Source organism: Gouania willdenowi, chromosome 18 (assembly GCF_900634775.1).
Source record: "Gouania willdenowi chromosome 18, fGouWil2.1, whole genome shotgun sequence".
NCBI classification, from domain to species: Eukaryota; Metazoa; Chordata; class Actinopteri; order Blenniiformes; family Gobiesocidae; genus Gouania; species Gouania willdenowi.
This window is the reverse complement of record NC_041061.1, coordinates 1,145,159-1,162,231: the sequence shown is the minus strand read 5'-3', so window position 1 is coordinate 1,162,231 and position 17,073 is coordinate 1,145,159. Positions and strand designations below refer to the sequence as shown.

The 17,073-nt window shown below is 39.7% G+C and overlaps 1 protein-coding gene across 1 annotated transcript in view; it reads right to left on the bottom strand.

Annotated features, from left to right (window-relative positions):
- Positions 1 to 3,704: 3,704 nt before the first annotated feature.
- The window catches only part of trpc5a (transient receptor potential cation channel, subfamily C, member 5a), a 56,973-nt gene continuing 43,604 nt past the window's right edge, over positions 3,705 to 17,073 (bottom strand). The window contains 11 exon segments of the mRNA XM_028474440.1: positions 3,705 to 3,830; positions 5,265 to 5,339; positions 5,341 to 5,424; positions 5,426 to 5,467; positions 6,793 to 6,932; positions 7,869 to 8,067; positions 9,776 to 9,913; positions 14,575 to 14,781; positions 15,636 to 15,773; positions 15,851 to 15,913; positions 16,909 to 17,025. Coding sequence (XP_028330241.1) covers positions 3,705 to 3,830; positions 5,265 to 5,339; positions 5,341 to 5,424; positions 5,426 to 5,467; positions 6,793 to 6,932; positions 7,869 to 8,067; positions 9,776 to 9,913; positions 14,575 to 14,781; positions 15,636 to 15,773; positions 15,851 to 15,913; positions 16,909 to 17,025 — 1,329 coding nt within the window.

The window sequence follows — 17,073 nt, the reverse complement described above, 5'->3', positions numbered from 1 at the left end:
GTTTTTTTTGGTTATTGTCATATTCAGTAGGGATGTAAAGATATATCCTAAATCAGCAAAAAATCGATGTAAATAAAAAGGGATTAAAATGGATACAACACTGTATGTGCTTCAATACTCTGATTAAACAATAGGGGGTGCTGGGACTGTTTTAGGGCCACTTGTTTTGACTTACGATCTCTGGTTCAGCTCCACACTCAGGGCTGAGCCAAAAGTTGTGACTAAGGCTTTTTATCTTTTTTAACAAGGCTTTATTATTTGGGAGGAAGCAGGAGGCATCCTCACTAATATTATTATCCAAGTTTGACAAATAACCAATCAAAAAATTCAGAAAGCAGTAACCCGGATGCGCGGCCATGTTGGAGGTAAGCGGTTGATGACACTACATGTTGGAGGCCCACAGAGGTGTACTCTGTGATGGATAAATCACAGAAAAGCTCCTCAAAATGCATTATAGATGTAAAGGCGTACAGGGAAGGACCTGGTCCGCAGGAAAGGGTACGATATTTGGAAAAGATACGGTTTATTGGTGGTGCAGATCCATACGACTCGGCTTCCTTGTCTTGGATCAATGACGACCCGGAGAGTCTTCTGTCTATTAATGTATCCTGATTTCACCAAGCCCACACACAGCGGAAGACCTTAAATCTTATAGAACTTTGGAGGTCGGCTGCGGCTGCAGAGGCTCGCGTTAGCAATGAATATATAATGGCTGATAATTTCACAGTGAACCTGGAGCGTAGTTACTCTAAAATAGTATATGACCGCCAGGCTATCTTAAATTCAGGCAAATCAAACAGATATAGTCCGTTAGATATGACTACTCTGGACCTCGAGCCTCATATTGCTACGCCGGCTACATCCAGCGACCTGTGAAGCAGCGGAGCCTTGTACCAGCGGTGTCCGCCACCGGAGGAGACGTAAGCGGTGTGATCGGAAGCAGAAGCGGGGCTAGCAAACAAGCTAAAAGCTAATCCTCAGAGAACGCCGCTTCCTTCCATCCTGCGTTCTAATGTCCGCTCCCTAGAGAACAAACTGGACTACCTAAAGCTGGATTTAAATGTAAGACGGGAGATGAGGGCGGCGTTGTTTGCATATACATCAATAACAACTGGTGCAACAACGGTGAGCTAGTCTCATGTCACTGCTCTCCTGATGTAGAACTACTGACAATAAAATACAGACATTGTTCTTCCCTGATTTGTTATAACTTTAGGCAGTCTTTAAAACTCCACTTCTGACCGATTAGTACAGCCAAAAACACAGCAATAATTCACCATTTCCTCTCAAATATTGGGATTTGCTCATTTGTGTGCTGTATGTAAACCTGCTGCTTACCTCCAAAATGGCAACTTCCGGGTTGATGACGCAGTTGATGACGCGCCGTGAAAACCCTATTGTTAGGCTGATGCTATGCTATGCTATGCTATGCTATGCTATGCTATGCTATGCTATGCTATGCTATGCTATGCTATGCTATCAAATGTTAATGCAAATTGAAAGGCATTAAACTGCATCATTACATCACAAGTTTTTTTTTTTTTTAAATAACGGGACTCTAAATGAATTGTTGGTTGAGTGTATCCTTACAGACCTAATATTTAGTAGTAAACACTGTCCACATGTTTACCTTTGAGTCTTTTAAAATTAAATTAAATTAAAATGTTTTCTTTCTTCTACTTTTTTTTTTTTACATTACATTACATTTCTTTCCCCCCTAAAATGATCTAATTTGTTGGCTATTTCATTTTATTTTTTCCACAATAAAAGCACAAAATCCTACACTCTATGACAGAGATGGGCAACTTCTATCACAGCGGGGCCACAAAAATGTGTTAGTTTGATCAGAGGGTCACATGATCAACATTCATGTCAGCATTTAGAATAATGAGTGATCTGAGCAGAAAAAATAGTTTTTGTAGTAATTTTGTGTTTGCTGTTGTCTTGCTCGTTGTGAAGCATTTTGTGCATTTCTTTTTTAGTCTTTTTGTGTATTTTTCCTGTAAAATATATGTTTTTCAGAGTCATATTGTGTATTTCTGTTGTCTTTTTGCTTGTTTGTTAGTACTGTGGATTTGCGTAGTCATTTTTCGTGTTTTCATTGTCTTTTTGTGTATTACTGTTATTGTTTTGTTCATTTTTGTTGTAGTTTTGTGTGTTTTTGGAGTATTTTCCGTGTTTACTGTATTTTACTGCAATGTTATAATTCTTTGTGTTTTTTAATGTATTCTTGCTCTTGTTTTGTGTATTTTTCTGTCATTTGATACATTTACTTTGGGGGCCGCCAGTTGCCTATGTCTGCTCTGTGAGTTGTATTTTGCGTTAATTCTGCACAAAGATACATATTTTTTGGCTCAGTTTGGATTCTCGTAGTGAAAAATGCTTTTAACGTTTTTGAACATGACATATTTGACTATGTGCACTGAGAGAAGAACCACTTCAGTGTTTCTAGCCTCAGTGTTTGCTTTTGTAATTGACAAAAATGCAGCAAACGTGTTTTGGCAGCGTCCGACTCTTTGAATCCTCTCGATGCTGCGGAAAAACAATTCTAACGAGACGTTAATGAGTTCTGCGGCGTGAAAGAAAGAGTATTTACAGGGTTTGTTTGAAGAGTCTCACACACACACACACACACACAGTGTATAACATCTCACACATTACTGGTGATAAGTGTGTGTGAAGGATGGATGAAACACCTGAGAGTGTGAAATGATCTCTGGAAGGAAAACACTGTGTGAGGCTGAGACTGCTAATGATCTTTTGTCGTCGCTCGGTTGCTGCCGAACGTCTCCCTACGCCTCTGAAAAAAGTCCTGAGGGGGTCGTAGACCACCACCAGGGTCAAAAACCACCAAACTCTGAGAGTGACGAATGGAAACAATGCAAACAATGATAAATGAGATGGAGTCAAGCTTTAGGGTCTTTGTTTAGTGCTCTCAGTGTTATTTACGTTGCTGATAGCGATATTCAAAACATAGCGGAGACCTTTGAAAGTTTACTTTTATTTAGTCATCTTAAAGATGTAAATCCTTGTTTTATTCAGAAATAAGATGGGTTTAAAGTGACCATAAATGGTGGAAAAGGTGCTGAAATGGGATTTTAAAAACCACAGAAATTGGTTAAAAGTTGTAAATTAGAGTGGACAAAAAAAGACAGAAAAAGTGGTAAAAAGGGTTCAAAGTTGCAAATATTGAAACAATTAATTTAAACTGGCAAATAATGGGCATGACAAATGGTAAAAGTTGTTGAATTGGCAAAAATAATCATGAAATATGGTGAAAAGAGGTTAAAAGAGACAATAATGGGTCAACATATGTGACATTAGGTGGAAAAGTGGTAGAAAGAGTTTATAAGTGCTGAACATGTCTGGAAAGTGGAAAAAAACGTGCAGAAAATTCATTGAAATGTGATGTAGAAGTGTCAGAAATGGGAGGATTGTAGCAAAAGTACATTAAAAGGAGCAAAAATATGGCAAGAAAAAGTGTTGGAAATAGGTTAAAATATAGTGAGTTTGGTGGAGTTGCAGAAAAAGGGTAAAAAATAAACAAAAATGGGCTGAAATTGTTCAAAATTGACGACTCCCTCCCAGTGTCTTGCGACTCCAAATGGGGTCCTGACCCCAAGGTTAAGAACCCCTGGACTATATCATCATCCCCAGTCTGTCATACGTTTAGGGGGAGGAGTCTATCCTGTATGACGTCACACTCACGTGCTAAAGGCGTTGTTCTGCCTCTCGCAACGGATTCCTTTACAGTTGTTTGGTTCCTCCGACGCTTTGGTCTCGTAGTAGAAGTAGAGCTGATTCAGACCGTTAGCGAATGCCAGGAGCACCTGAACACACACACACACACACGGTCAGAGCTCCAACAACATAACGAGTGATAACGGCCCTGTTATCATGGACTCTTTGTGGCCTGGCTTTGATGTGGACCGTGGTTATAAAGCTGCTACAGAGCGTGTGTGTGTGTGTGTGTGTGTGTGTGTGTGTGTGTGGTAACGGACCCTCGGGCGCTCTGGGATTGGTTTGAAGGGGGCGGAGCAGGAGTTAATGTGATGCAACAAGGCCTGTGATGTCAAGGAAGCAACGTGCCTTTGATCTTCAAAGATCCAGAGACAAAGAGGAGTCCAACACGTCAAGGACTAGTGTTGCACAATATGGAGAAAATTCTATATCAGTAGGGTAGGTAGATTTTATATCCTGATGTTGTGAATAAAGCAACTTGTTTTTTATAATGAGACTTTTTTCTTTGCATTGCCTGGTCAATTCCCCCAAAATCCAAATTGCTTTTAATTTATTTCATATCAATACATAAAAGAGCAGATCACAACAACATAATAAATGGTTACTTCTTTAAGAATCTTCTCATTGAAGGACTATCCGTGACTTTTGCTACATAAACTGTGTTCTGATCTGTAAATTGGTCCGTGGAAATGCCACCAGGGGGTTAAAAAACCAACAATAATGGCCATACTGTCATTTTAAACCGTACCCTGTAGTGGACTTTGACTTCCATCAAAGATCATATATGATAGTAGAGCTTTGGTTAGGTTCTATTCTTCCATCTGTGCTGTAAGTATATTAGCCTTATTAGCTTCATCATATTTTAGCTACATAGTGGGACCAAGACCACACATATTAAATAATAAATCATAGAGGATTATATCGTACGCCAGACATTTTTATATCGCACTACCATATACATCTTTATATCGCACAGCAGAAGATGTAGGACAAGTCGCAACGTGCTAAGCTAACAAACATGTTGGCCTGGTCCCTACATGCTAAGCTAACATGTCGGACTGGTGGCTATGCGCTAAGCTAACCCAAATATGCAGGACTGGTCGCTACATGCTAAGCTAACACTAATAAGTCGGACTGGTCGCTACGTGCTAAGGTAACCCAAACATGTCGAACTGGTGGGTATGTGCTACGCTAACCCAAACATGTCAGACCGGTCGCTACGTGCTAAGCTAACTCTAATATGTCGGACTGGTGGCTACGTGCTAAGCCAAAAAAAAACATGTAAGACTGGCCGTTACGTGCTAAACTAACCCTAATATGTTGGACTGGTGGCTACGCGCTAACCTAACCCAAACATGCCGGACTGGTTGCTACGTGCTAAGCTAACTCTAATAAATCAGACCGGTGGCTACGTACTAAGCTAACCTTAATAGTCGGACTGGTCACTACGTGCTAAGCTAATCCAATTATGTAGGACTGTCTATGTTATATGGCACAGGCATTAGCTAGGGTGCTGTGCTCACCAGGCAGTAGATGAAGAGGAACTTGAGGATGTCCAACAGCATGCGGCCCAGGGAGATCTGCAGAGGGCCGAGGTGTTGAGTTGGCCGTGAAGAGCGAGATGAGCCGTAGAGAACTGAAGATGTTGGCAATGGCGAACAAGGCCTCAGCGATCAGCGTGGGGGTGCCACATCTCCCACTCCTCACGAGGACGGGATGAGTTGTACTGGAAGAGAAACGGACACCATCAGAGTGAACTCTAACGGACAGATGAAAACTACACACACACACACACGAGTGTGTGTGTCTGTGTGTGTGAGTGAGGTTGAAGTTGTCATGTGGATTTCATGTTTTCTCAAATGTGTGTGTGTGTGTTTGTGTGTGTGTGTGTGGGAGGGCCACCCGCCGCCATCGGTGACTCACAGCTGCTGCAGATGGCCTGGCCGTCTGCTGTGTGCATGTGTGTGCATGTGTGTGCGTGTGTGTGCGTGCATGTGTGTGAGTCATGCAACGCTCAAAAAGCCTCTGTGGGTCAAAGGTGACGCCTTCACCGCACGGTTATGAACAGCGAAAACCAAATCCGAGTCAACTCTTGGTCCTGAACCAGGACTCACTGTCTCCTGGTCTACTGTAGCCCGTGTTCTATGTATAATGGTGGTTTTGATGAATGAGACCAGCTTTAGGCTTGCTGGTCAGATGCTGACTCAGGGTTTATTAGGTTTTAGTGAATAGACCAGTCTGAGACGTCAGAGGTCAACAGGCTTTCATTGTGTGTGCCTCAGTGAATCTGCTGCTGTTCAGTGCTCTCAGTGTTATGTATGTAGCTGATAGCAGTAGTCATGACATAGCAGAATGTCCTCAGGCAGAGGCCTTGGTGAGTGCGATCAGTGTACAATGGTATCTGGTCTAATTAGGGCAGTCTGGATGGTGTCACATTAGTTTCAGAAAGCCATAGCATGAAAACAATAACATACATAAAATCCATATTTCGAGACCGGGCACATGCTTGCGGTACCTCTATGCGGTGAATTCAGTGGCTACTCTCGGTAACTCCCTGCACGCTTAAATGTATTGAAGAGGGCGGGTGTTAAGGGGTTTCTAGAGCCAATAGACGGATGCTGCGACTCCTCTTTTTTTTGATTGGTCAACTTAAATGCCAATATTTTCCAGGCTAGAGCTAATCAGATGCAGTGTTGGGCGGGTCATCCTTGCGGCAACTTCGGTTGCATAAAGATATCTGAGGAAAAAGAGGTAAATTGTAGAACAGATATTGAGTATAATTTGACCAATCAAAAAGAAGAGTAGCAGCAGCGACCGTCTATTGGCTCCCGAAGCACCCGCCTTTTGACACAGGGATCCGCCCTCTTCAATACATTTGAGCGAGCAGAAAGTGATACTTGCTAACGACAGGTTTATTGCGCACGGTTGTTTTCACGCGTGTGGCTTTTCAAAACCAATGTGACGGTATAAGTCTAGATCAGGAAATTCTGTAATTACATATCAATATGAGTTCAGGAAAAATAAACTAAACACGTACACACGCGCACACACCTTGACGTAGGCCACAATCTTCAGCGAGATGGTTGCCAGGTAGAGCGAGTTCATGGCGAAGTCCATGAGGTTCCACCAGTCGTGGATGTACTCGGTGAAACCTCCGTCCCACATTTCCTTGATCTCTGCCCAGATGAAGCCTGAGACACACAGAGACCACTAAACATGACTCAGCACGGATAAACTGTAACAGTTAAATCTCTAGGGGCTATAAGTCACAGGCTTTAATATCTTTACATGAATGTATTTTCCCTAGAAATATTTCACAATAATTGCAGCAAGTTTGTCTTCTTTTTTGAAATAATATGTTAAGGTTTAATTTATTCAGACTTTTGTCACAAAATTTTCGTAGAAATTTCTTGGAAATTTTCTTGAAAATTCTCTTTGAAATTGATGTTAACATTTGCTTTGAAATTTGATCTCTTGACATGTTTCGAGACCATCGACGATAGAAAGTCCTCGAAAGGACACTTCAAAGCGATCGGCAGACGCGTTTAAAGAAGAATGCCAGTAGACAGTCAAAACATGTCAGGAGATCAAAGTAAATGTCCTTTAAAAAGTTGTCCGAATAAACCTTTACATATTATTCAAAAATAAGACAAAATGGACTTGCTGGAATTATTACATGGAAGTTAAAAAACAGTCGACAGTCGAAAAATGTCAGGAGATCAAAATACACTTCTTAAAATAAAAGAAACCATAACATATTATTGAAAAAGAAGCAAAAACCCTGCTGGAATTATTACACGGAAGTCAAGAAAACATCAAAGCGCTCAGCAAACGCCTCGGAGGAAGACTGGCAGAGATCAAAGCAAATTTCCTATATAGAAAAAAAAAACACGTAATTTAATTTACATGTACCGCAAATATAAGAACCGCACGTTTATATTAGCATTAGCATTGGCGCTAACAGTTTGTTATCTAAATGCACACACAGAAGCCACCATGCATTCACAGAGACATGCAGTTCATATGTTTGCTCACTAGATGGAAAAACCCACAAATAAGTTGCTTCCTCAGGTTTAAACATCAAACAGAAAACATGGCAATGTTAGCGATGTGAAAGGAATGCGTACCGAGCACCCAGGGCAGGATCATCCACTCCACGATGGTGGGGGGCGGGCCCTGCATGTGCAGGTTGGTGCGTGCGATGTGCTGCGAGGCCAGCAGCAGCAGGAACAGGAAGGTCAGGTAGGACGCCGTGTGGCAGATGAACTTGATGAAGGGTTTCTTGATGAAGTGTCCCACTGCGCTCTTTGGAGCCAGAAGGTAGATCTGAGGAGGAAACGCAGGCTTTCCATATATGGGTGTGTGGGCGGAGCCAGTTAATAGTTCCCCAGTTTTATTCAATATGTTTCTCTATAGTCGTGACTAAGAAACCGGAGGTAAATGTATCGATAAACACTAATCCTATATTAAACAGGAGAACATTACTAGTTTTCAGGTTTTTTAACAGGCTTTCAATTTTTCAAACCAAATATTTCAACGTTATTGTAGTTTAAACAAGTTGCGTATAAAACATATTATTTTAGTTTTGTTGTGATTTCCAGCCAGTTTGAAGCTGAAACGATAACTCATAAATATTATAAACACTTAGCAAAACCTGATATTTTCCTAATTATAAAAAACAATCGTCAGGCTGAAAAACTACATCGTAACACTTGATTTACTGCTTTGTTTTCATAAATACTAAAAATTACTTAGTTAATAATTAATTATCCTAAATACCAAATAATTCTAGACAAACGTTGTGACTTTAAAACCTGTTGTTTTCCTAATTATAGAAACCGATTATCAGGGTTTAATAACTACATCTAAATACTTGATTTACTGCTTCGTTTCCCTGACGTTTGAAGCACAAAACTACATTTCCCATCATCCCATCTTAACACATGAGATGTCATGGCCAACATATACACATTTATTCATTGATGTGAATAACATCCACTGTTATCCAGGAAGTATACTATTTTTTGGGCCATAGTATATAGTCATCTTAAAGATGTTAATCCTTGTTTTATTCAGAAATAAAATGGGTTAAAAGTGACCAAGAATGGTGGAAAAGGTGGTGAAATGGGATTTCAAAAACCACAGAAATTGGATAAAAGTTGCAAATTAGAGTGGACAAAACAGACAGAAAAAGAAGTAAAAAGGGTTATTTGCCAGTTTATTTAAACTGGCAAATAATGAACATGAGAAATAATGAATGTGGTTAAATTGGCAAAAATAGGCATGAAATATGGTGAAAATAGGTTAAAAGCGGCAATAATGGGTCAACATATTTTTGTTGTTGTTTTATCTATTTCTGAGTCATTTTAGATGTTTATGTTGTCATTTGGTTTTAGTTTGTCTATTGTTTAAGTAAATATGAGACATTTTTGGGAATTTTTGTTGTCGTATTGTGCATTTTTGTTGCTATTTTGTGCATTTTTGCGTTATCTAGTGATTTTTATTTTTGTTTTGTTCCATTTCTTTTTTGTGCTTTGTGTATTTTTTCTGTCATTTTGTGTATTTTTTCTGTCATTTTGTGTATTATGGAGTCAATTAGTTTAAACTGGCAAATAATGGGCATAAAAATGATAAATTTGGATATATTTGAAAAAAAAATCATGAAATATGGTGAAAAGAGGTTAAAAGTGACAATAATGGGTCAACATTATGTGACAGGTGGAAAAGTGGTGGAAAGGGTTTATAAGTGCTGAAAATGTCTGGAAAATGGAAAAATGTGCAGAAAAGGAATTGAAATGTGACGTAGAAGTGTCAGAAAAATTAGAAGGAGCAAAAATATGACATGAAAAAGTGATAAAAATAGGTTAAAATATGGAAAGTTTGGTGTAGTTGCAGAAAAAGGGTAAAAATGTATTCAAATTATGTATATCAAATATATTCGTAGTTTCTTGAAGGCATCTGGCAACCCACTCCTCGTGTCTCGCGACCCCAAATAGGGTCCTGACCCCAAGGTTGAGAACCCCTAGATCCTCACCAATGAGAAGACAGGGAACAGGAGTCCGATGATGAAACACGTGACCAGTTTAACAGCCCAGTGTCGTCTCCTCCATCCTGGGAAGCCGTCGTACCACAGCGTGGCTAACAGCTGCTGACAGTTGGGCTGAGCCACGAACTGGAAACACATAGACGACAAAACATAGAGTCAACATTGATTCACAACAAAACTTCACAGAATGTTTTCATAATCAGGGAACGGTTATGATCTACAAACAATGTCACATTAAGTCACTTCCTGTTATTTGTCAGAGACATACTGTGTACAGATTAGATGTGTTCCTGCTTCTTTTCATAGATGTATAAAGAATAGATCTGTTCCTGCTTCTTTTTATAGATGTTTTATAGATAGTACCTGTGTTTTTTGGTACTGCTTTTGTGTATTTTTGTGAGGAGTCTGTTACACATTCTTTCCAAACGTCATTATTTTTACAGGCATTTTTTAAACTTGTTTGTTGTCGACTTTTAGTGTCATTTTTGTATTATTATTTTGTTGTTATTTCGCGTAATTTGACGTGTTTTTGTAGTTGTTTTTATCACATTTAAAGCCGTATAATTGTGTATCTTACTCTGAGAGTGGGAAGGAATTTAAAAACAATGTCATAAAACTATTCATATAAACTAAGATAAAATCAGGTGAAATGTTTGAATCCTGGAGGAGATGAGATCATATGGTTGTGTAATGGTAAAGACAAAAGTTGAACGCTGACGTCTGCTCTGATAAACGATCTGAGTGTCTCACAGACGGTGAGGCTGGTGCCGGCAGGCGTCCAGCAGAGCGTCCGCTAGCACCACCACTGACTGTCACTCAAACGCTTCATTAGCTCGTCTCCACACTTCACAGGGTCAGCAGCGTGGGTGTGTTACATAAATGTGAGCATCAGCATTAGCATCAGTGAGTGACGTGAACGCACCCTGCAGTGGGAGGAGTCACCAGTAGAAGACGCTACAGTGATGATTAGTTCGAGTTTAACATGTTTAGTCTGAAAACAACATTAATATCAAACTAGGAGATTTTGTTTGGGCTAAAAATGACAAATGTTCTCATTTATAATCGGCCTGATAATATTTAACCAATAAAAGTGGACCTGGTAACATAGCCCCGCCCCTTTGCCCTTTGGTCGCCAAATGCTTTTTTTTTTCTCGCTACATGCTAAGCTAACCTAAACATGTGGGACTTGTTTCTACGTGCTAAGCTAAGCCAAACATGTAGGACTGCTTGCTATGTGCTAAGCTAACCCAAGCATGTGGAACTGGTTGCTACGTGCTAAGCTAACCCAAATATGTAGGACTGGTTGCTACATGCTAGGCTAACCCAAGCATGTGGAATTGGTCGCTACGTGCTAAGTTAAGTCATACATGTGGTTGCTACATGCTAAGCTAACCCAAACATATAAGAATGGCTTCTACGTGCTACGCTAACTAACATGTTGGACTTGTTGCAACGTGCTAAGCTAACCCAAACATGTGGAACTAGTCACTACGTGCTAAGCTAACCCAAACATGTGGAACTGGTCACTACGTGCTAAGCTAACCCAAACATGTGGAACTGGTCACTATGTGCTAAGGTGGAAATATACACATCATGACACAATACAGAACATGCCACAGCACATTAGCCACAAAACTACACACAATCTGACTCTAAAAGCACACAAACAACAAAAATACACAAACGACACCAAAAAGACTGCAAACGACAGTAAAGATAAACAAAAAACAAAAGACTCCGAAAACAAACAAAAGGAAAGCAAAAATACACAAAAGACATAAAAAATTACACAAAAACACAAAATAACAATAAATATTATAAATAAATAATAATTTAACAACAATAATACAAAAATGACTCCAAAAACATGCAAAACCACAAAAAAGTCACAAAACACCTCGGCTGGAATGATACACAACACAATACACAGCATGACACAAAATACACAACACCAAAACCAAAACACACTAAACAACAAAATAACACAAAGTGAGACAAAAACGGTAACACAAAATACAGAAAAAACACAAACATGATACAGAAAATGGCGTTAATGATAAAAAAGTTGAATAAAAACACGTCTGCGGATCATTTTCTAACGGGGTCAGTGTGTGTGTGTGTGTGTGTGTGTGTGTGTTACAGCTGCTGTCTGAATTCTCCGTCCTTTTCCCATTCCTCTCTCTCTCTCCTTCCTTTCTCTCGTTCGGCCCCAGTTTGGTATCTTGTTGCCATGGTTACCGTATGCTAATGGCGACGTGTCTCCTGTGAACTATGGCGGTGCGATTCGTTCAGTGTTGGACACGCTGATGTCACACAGACACACACACACACACGGACCCTGAAAGGTTGGATTTGGTGATTTTTTGGAATCAGCTGTAATTACATAACACACAGCCGTGAGAGCGCCACCGCCGCCGGTGGGCGTTCACTGAACAATAAATGATCCACAGATTTACAGGAAGAAAAACCAAAGCTAGACTCTTCTACGTCTGAATAAAAGACGGTTCCTGATCCGTCGCCTAAACAGACGGCGGGAATATGAGAGCAAACAGGAAACGCACACATGTGTGCGTTTCCTGTTTGCTCTCATATTCCCACCGTCTTTTCTTTTAATTTTTACACAAAATGACACCAAAAACATTTAAACTGTTGACAAAAATGAACTCAATGAAACACAAAAATACTTAAAACAACTCCAAAGAAAACAACAAAAAGACACAAAACCACATGAAATACAGACTGACACTTAAAACGACAACAAACATGTACAAAATGAACCCAGAAACACTCCAAACGACAACAAAAATAGACAAAACAACAACAAAATACACAAAATGAACCTGAGGGGTATTCCATAAAGAAGGGTTAACTAACTCAGTCTAACCATAAACTCGGGGTTAACATACCCCACGATGGGAAGCTCTGGGTATCTGATTCCAGCTCCATAAAAAAACCATCATCAATTAAGCAGAGATTACATGAGCTGCCATGGCAACCACCCGGGAGAGAGTGATTTATTCACCCTGATGGGTGAAATAAGCCGGTGTATAGGGGAATATGAGCCTGTTCTAAAGGTGTTCACACAGAACGCACCTTAGCGACTATAGTTGCTTAAATCGCCCGTGATTAGTCACGCTTTTTGATCGCTTCATCACTTCATCGCTCCAGTGACGTGACAATCATAGAATAATATCAATAATATGTCACACTGAGACGGCAGATCACTTCTTCTACAGTCCTACATTTACAGCTCTTTTCATAGACAGCTCCACCTGTACTTACAGTTTATCAACTTACAGAGTTACTAAAGGATGAGTTCACTCAAAATGTAATTATGATTTAAAAAGTATATTCAAGGAGTATGACACTTTCATTTGGCCGCAGTAAGTAGAGGAAACGTACAGCCCTCCCACTACAGTGACTATAAAGACAGTGACGGCCACATGACGTTGCATCATTTATATTGATTTTTAATTAACAAAAAAGATGACTCAGTTTGGATTCAAACCCCCAACCCCATGCTAAACAGGACAAACAGCCATAATACCATAAGAAATAATGTAAATGTCGAGCTTTAAAAGTATATTCATTTTAATTGACATCTCCCCCTTTACGTTTGCCACATGTTTGTATCCTGGGAACTTTACTACAGACGTCAGTAGGTGTTTTAATTCAGATCAACCTCTCTGGCTGCTCTGCATCCACAATGTTATAAAGAAAACTATGGTGTGCAAAAAAACGTAAAGCAACACACAACATTTGTAACGATGTGAGCCATGTCTGTGGTGTGTGTGTGTGTGTGTAATGTTACTAATGTGTGTCAGAGAAGGTCCGAAGTGGTAATCCGGTGGGCGGAGCCAGGAAGAAACCCAGGGTTTCTTAGACTAAACCTGCCAGCGAGCAGGTTCAGTTCATGGACAATGTTACCATGGTGACAGACTCAGAGAGGAACATACCTCGCTTTCTGGAATGGGCTCCTCAAGAGTTTCCCTCATTTGAGCTCAAACATACTCTGAGTTTGAACATAACCCACTTTCTGGAATAACCCTCAGTAATGCACAAAAGGACAATAAAATGAACCCAGAAACAATCAAAACGACAACACAAAGTTACAATCCAATCACACAAAAAGAAACATAATAATAAAGAAAAATACAGGACAAGAAAAGCACAGAAAGAAACTCTAAAAACTCTAAAAACAACAACAAAATGATTCCAACAACACACAACACGTCCACTAAAGTTCACGGAACAACAACAACAGTGAGGTCAGACTCGTGTTAACGTTGTGGTCTTCAGTGGTCTAAGCTCCTCCCCTTTCACTCTTCCTAAAACAGCTGCTTCACGTCCTCTCATTAATAAAGTCTCACACGTGCTTCCTTTTCCACTTCATTCTCTTTTCTCTCAACGTTTCCTCACATTTTCCCACAAAGAGTTAGAAAAGCGTCGGTGAATGCTCCGTGTCACTGTGACTCACTGCTTTTTCCCGTCTGTCACATCTTCATGTGACTCCGAAACATGTTTCACGTGTTCACCTGCAGTGAGTCGTTAGAACCACGTCTGTCACGGGTTCAACTACAGAAGTTACCTGGAGTTTGGTTTAATGTGGCTCCAAAACTAATCGCACAAAATTACAAGAGAATAGAAAAAAATGGATACCAAAAACAAATAAAACAACAAAAACAGACAAAACAACATAAGAAATGCAGGAAATGACACTAAAATGTTGTTTCCTGTTAATGATCATTATTGTAACGCTGACGTGAATGTTGAGAACATGTAAGTACCTCCTTCTGGTGGTACTTGATGGCCAGTTTGAGCTTGGCCAGGTCGTGGCACTGCCGTGGGTCCAGTTCTTCACTCTGGTCATTGTCCCTGTGGTTCAGGATGGTCTCCAGTTCTCTGGAGCTACGTGCCTGGTCCAGGAGGTCCTTAGCAAAGCGTTTACACTGCTGAGAGAGCTCCTCGTACTCCTGACGGAACTCATTCTCCACCTGGAAGGAACACGCTCAAAATGAGTCCAAAACATAAAAAGCCACAACAAAAATACATAAAGTGTCAGAAAAAAACATTTAACAAAAATCACAAAACCAGAGAAAAATATAGAAAAATAGACAAATAAAATAAAATATTTAAAAATATACAAAAGGACAACAAAAATACACAAATGTTTGACAAAAAAGCAAAAAAATATAATAACAAATATAAAAACAAAAACAAAAATGCATAAAAAGTCTGAAAAATACATGAAAGGACAACAAAATACACAAAAATCACTCCATAAATACACAACATGACAGAAGAATACACAAAAGGTCCAAAGGACAACAAAAATGACTCCAACAACACAGAATGAGTCACAAACCAAAGAAAACGCACAAAATCAGAGGAAACTATACAAAATGATAACAAAAATGCATAAAATGTTTGAAGAGTAAATAAAAGGACAACAAAATACACAAAACACATACATTGAGTCACAAACCAAAGAAAACATGCACAAAATAAGAGGAAAATATAGACAAATATACAAAATGATGAATAAATATACAAAATTACTCCAAAAACACACAAAAGGACAAGAAAAATACACAAATGTTTGACAAAAAAAATCAAAAACACAACAAAGACACACAGTTCCATTACTGATCCCAATCCTAATCCTGATCCTAATCTTAGATCGAACCTTGCTGAGTTCCTTGAGTTCCCAGCCCAGTCTGAAGGACTAAATCCTAATCCTAATCCTGATCCTAATCCTAATCTTAGATCAAACCTTGCTGAGTTCCTTGAGTTCCCAGCCCAGTCTGAAGGACTAAATCCAAATCCTAATCCTAATCTTTGATCAAACCTTGCTGAGTTCCTTGAGTTCCCAGCCCAGTCTGAAGGCGGTGAGGATGGGGTCTTCACTGGACAGGGCGATGAGGGACGGAGACGCCAGAGCTTTGTAGATGTTCAACCTGGACCTGGAATGACGAAGACTGTCCACCTGTAGAGGAGGGGAGGGGGCGGAGCTTAATGAGACGGTCTCAAGGTGTGGTTCATGCCCCAGGTTAGGGTCCTCACCTCTGAGCTGGATACACACTCCACACAGTCACAGCGAATCTGGTGAGGTCTGGGGATGGTCACCTAGACAACAACCACAACAAACAAAGATTAGTTACTCTACAGTATTAGTAACTAACATCTGACTCAGCAGAACATCAAAGCTCCTTTAGTTACTCTACAGTATTAGTAACTAACATCTGACTCAGCAGAACATCAAAGCTCCTTTAGTTAGCCTACAGTAATAGAAACTAACATCTGACTCAGCAGAACATCAAAGCTCCTTTAGTTAGCCTACAGTAATAGAAACTAACATCTGACTCAGCAGAATATCAAAGCTCCTTTAGTTACTCTACAGTATTAGTAACTAACATCTGACTCAGCAGAACATCAAAGCTCCTTTAGTTAGCCTACAGTAATAGAAACTAACATCTGACTCAGCAGAACACCAAAGCTCCTTTAGTTAGCCTACAGTAATAGAAACTAACATCTGACTCAGCAGAATATCAAAGCTCCTTTAGTTACTCTACAGTATTAGTAACTAACATCTGACTCAGCAGAACATCAAAGCTCCTTTAGTTAGCCTACAGTAATAGAAACTAACATCTGACTCAGCAGAATATCAAAGCTCCTTTAGTTACTCTACAGTATTAGTAACTAACATCTGACTCAGCAGAACATCAAAGCTCCTTAGTTAGCCTACAGTAATAGAAACTAACATCTGACTCAGCAGAACATCAAAGCTCCTTTAGTTAGCCTATAGTAATAGTAACTAAAATCGGACTCAGCAGACATTTTTACTGTTATTGAAGTACTTTCTGTTCTTGTTGTATATTTTGTGAGTCATTTTGGGGATTTTTCTTGTTATATTAAAGCTTTTGAGTCAATTTTGTGTATTTTTCTGTAATTTTTGCAGGTTTTGGAGTGATTTTTGTGAATTTTGTTGTCATTTTGTGTATTTTTGTTGTGTTTGTGTATCTTTTGAATGGAATCCTTTGATGTGGACACCTTTATGATAAAACAAACTCGTGAGTTACTCTAGAGTAACCGTACCAAACATGGTCACGTTATGTCCTCACCTTCCTCTGAACCAGCAGCTTTATGATCTCGTAGTTATTGGTGTGAGCAGCGAGCATGATGGGAGTGATGTCTGGAGTGAACTCAGAGAACTGACTGTCCATCATCAGAGAGGGAACCTGTGGAGAGAGAGACCAGGAACTAGTCAAAAAGCATTAGCATCAGAG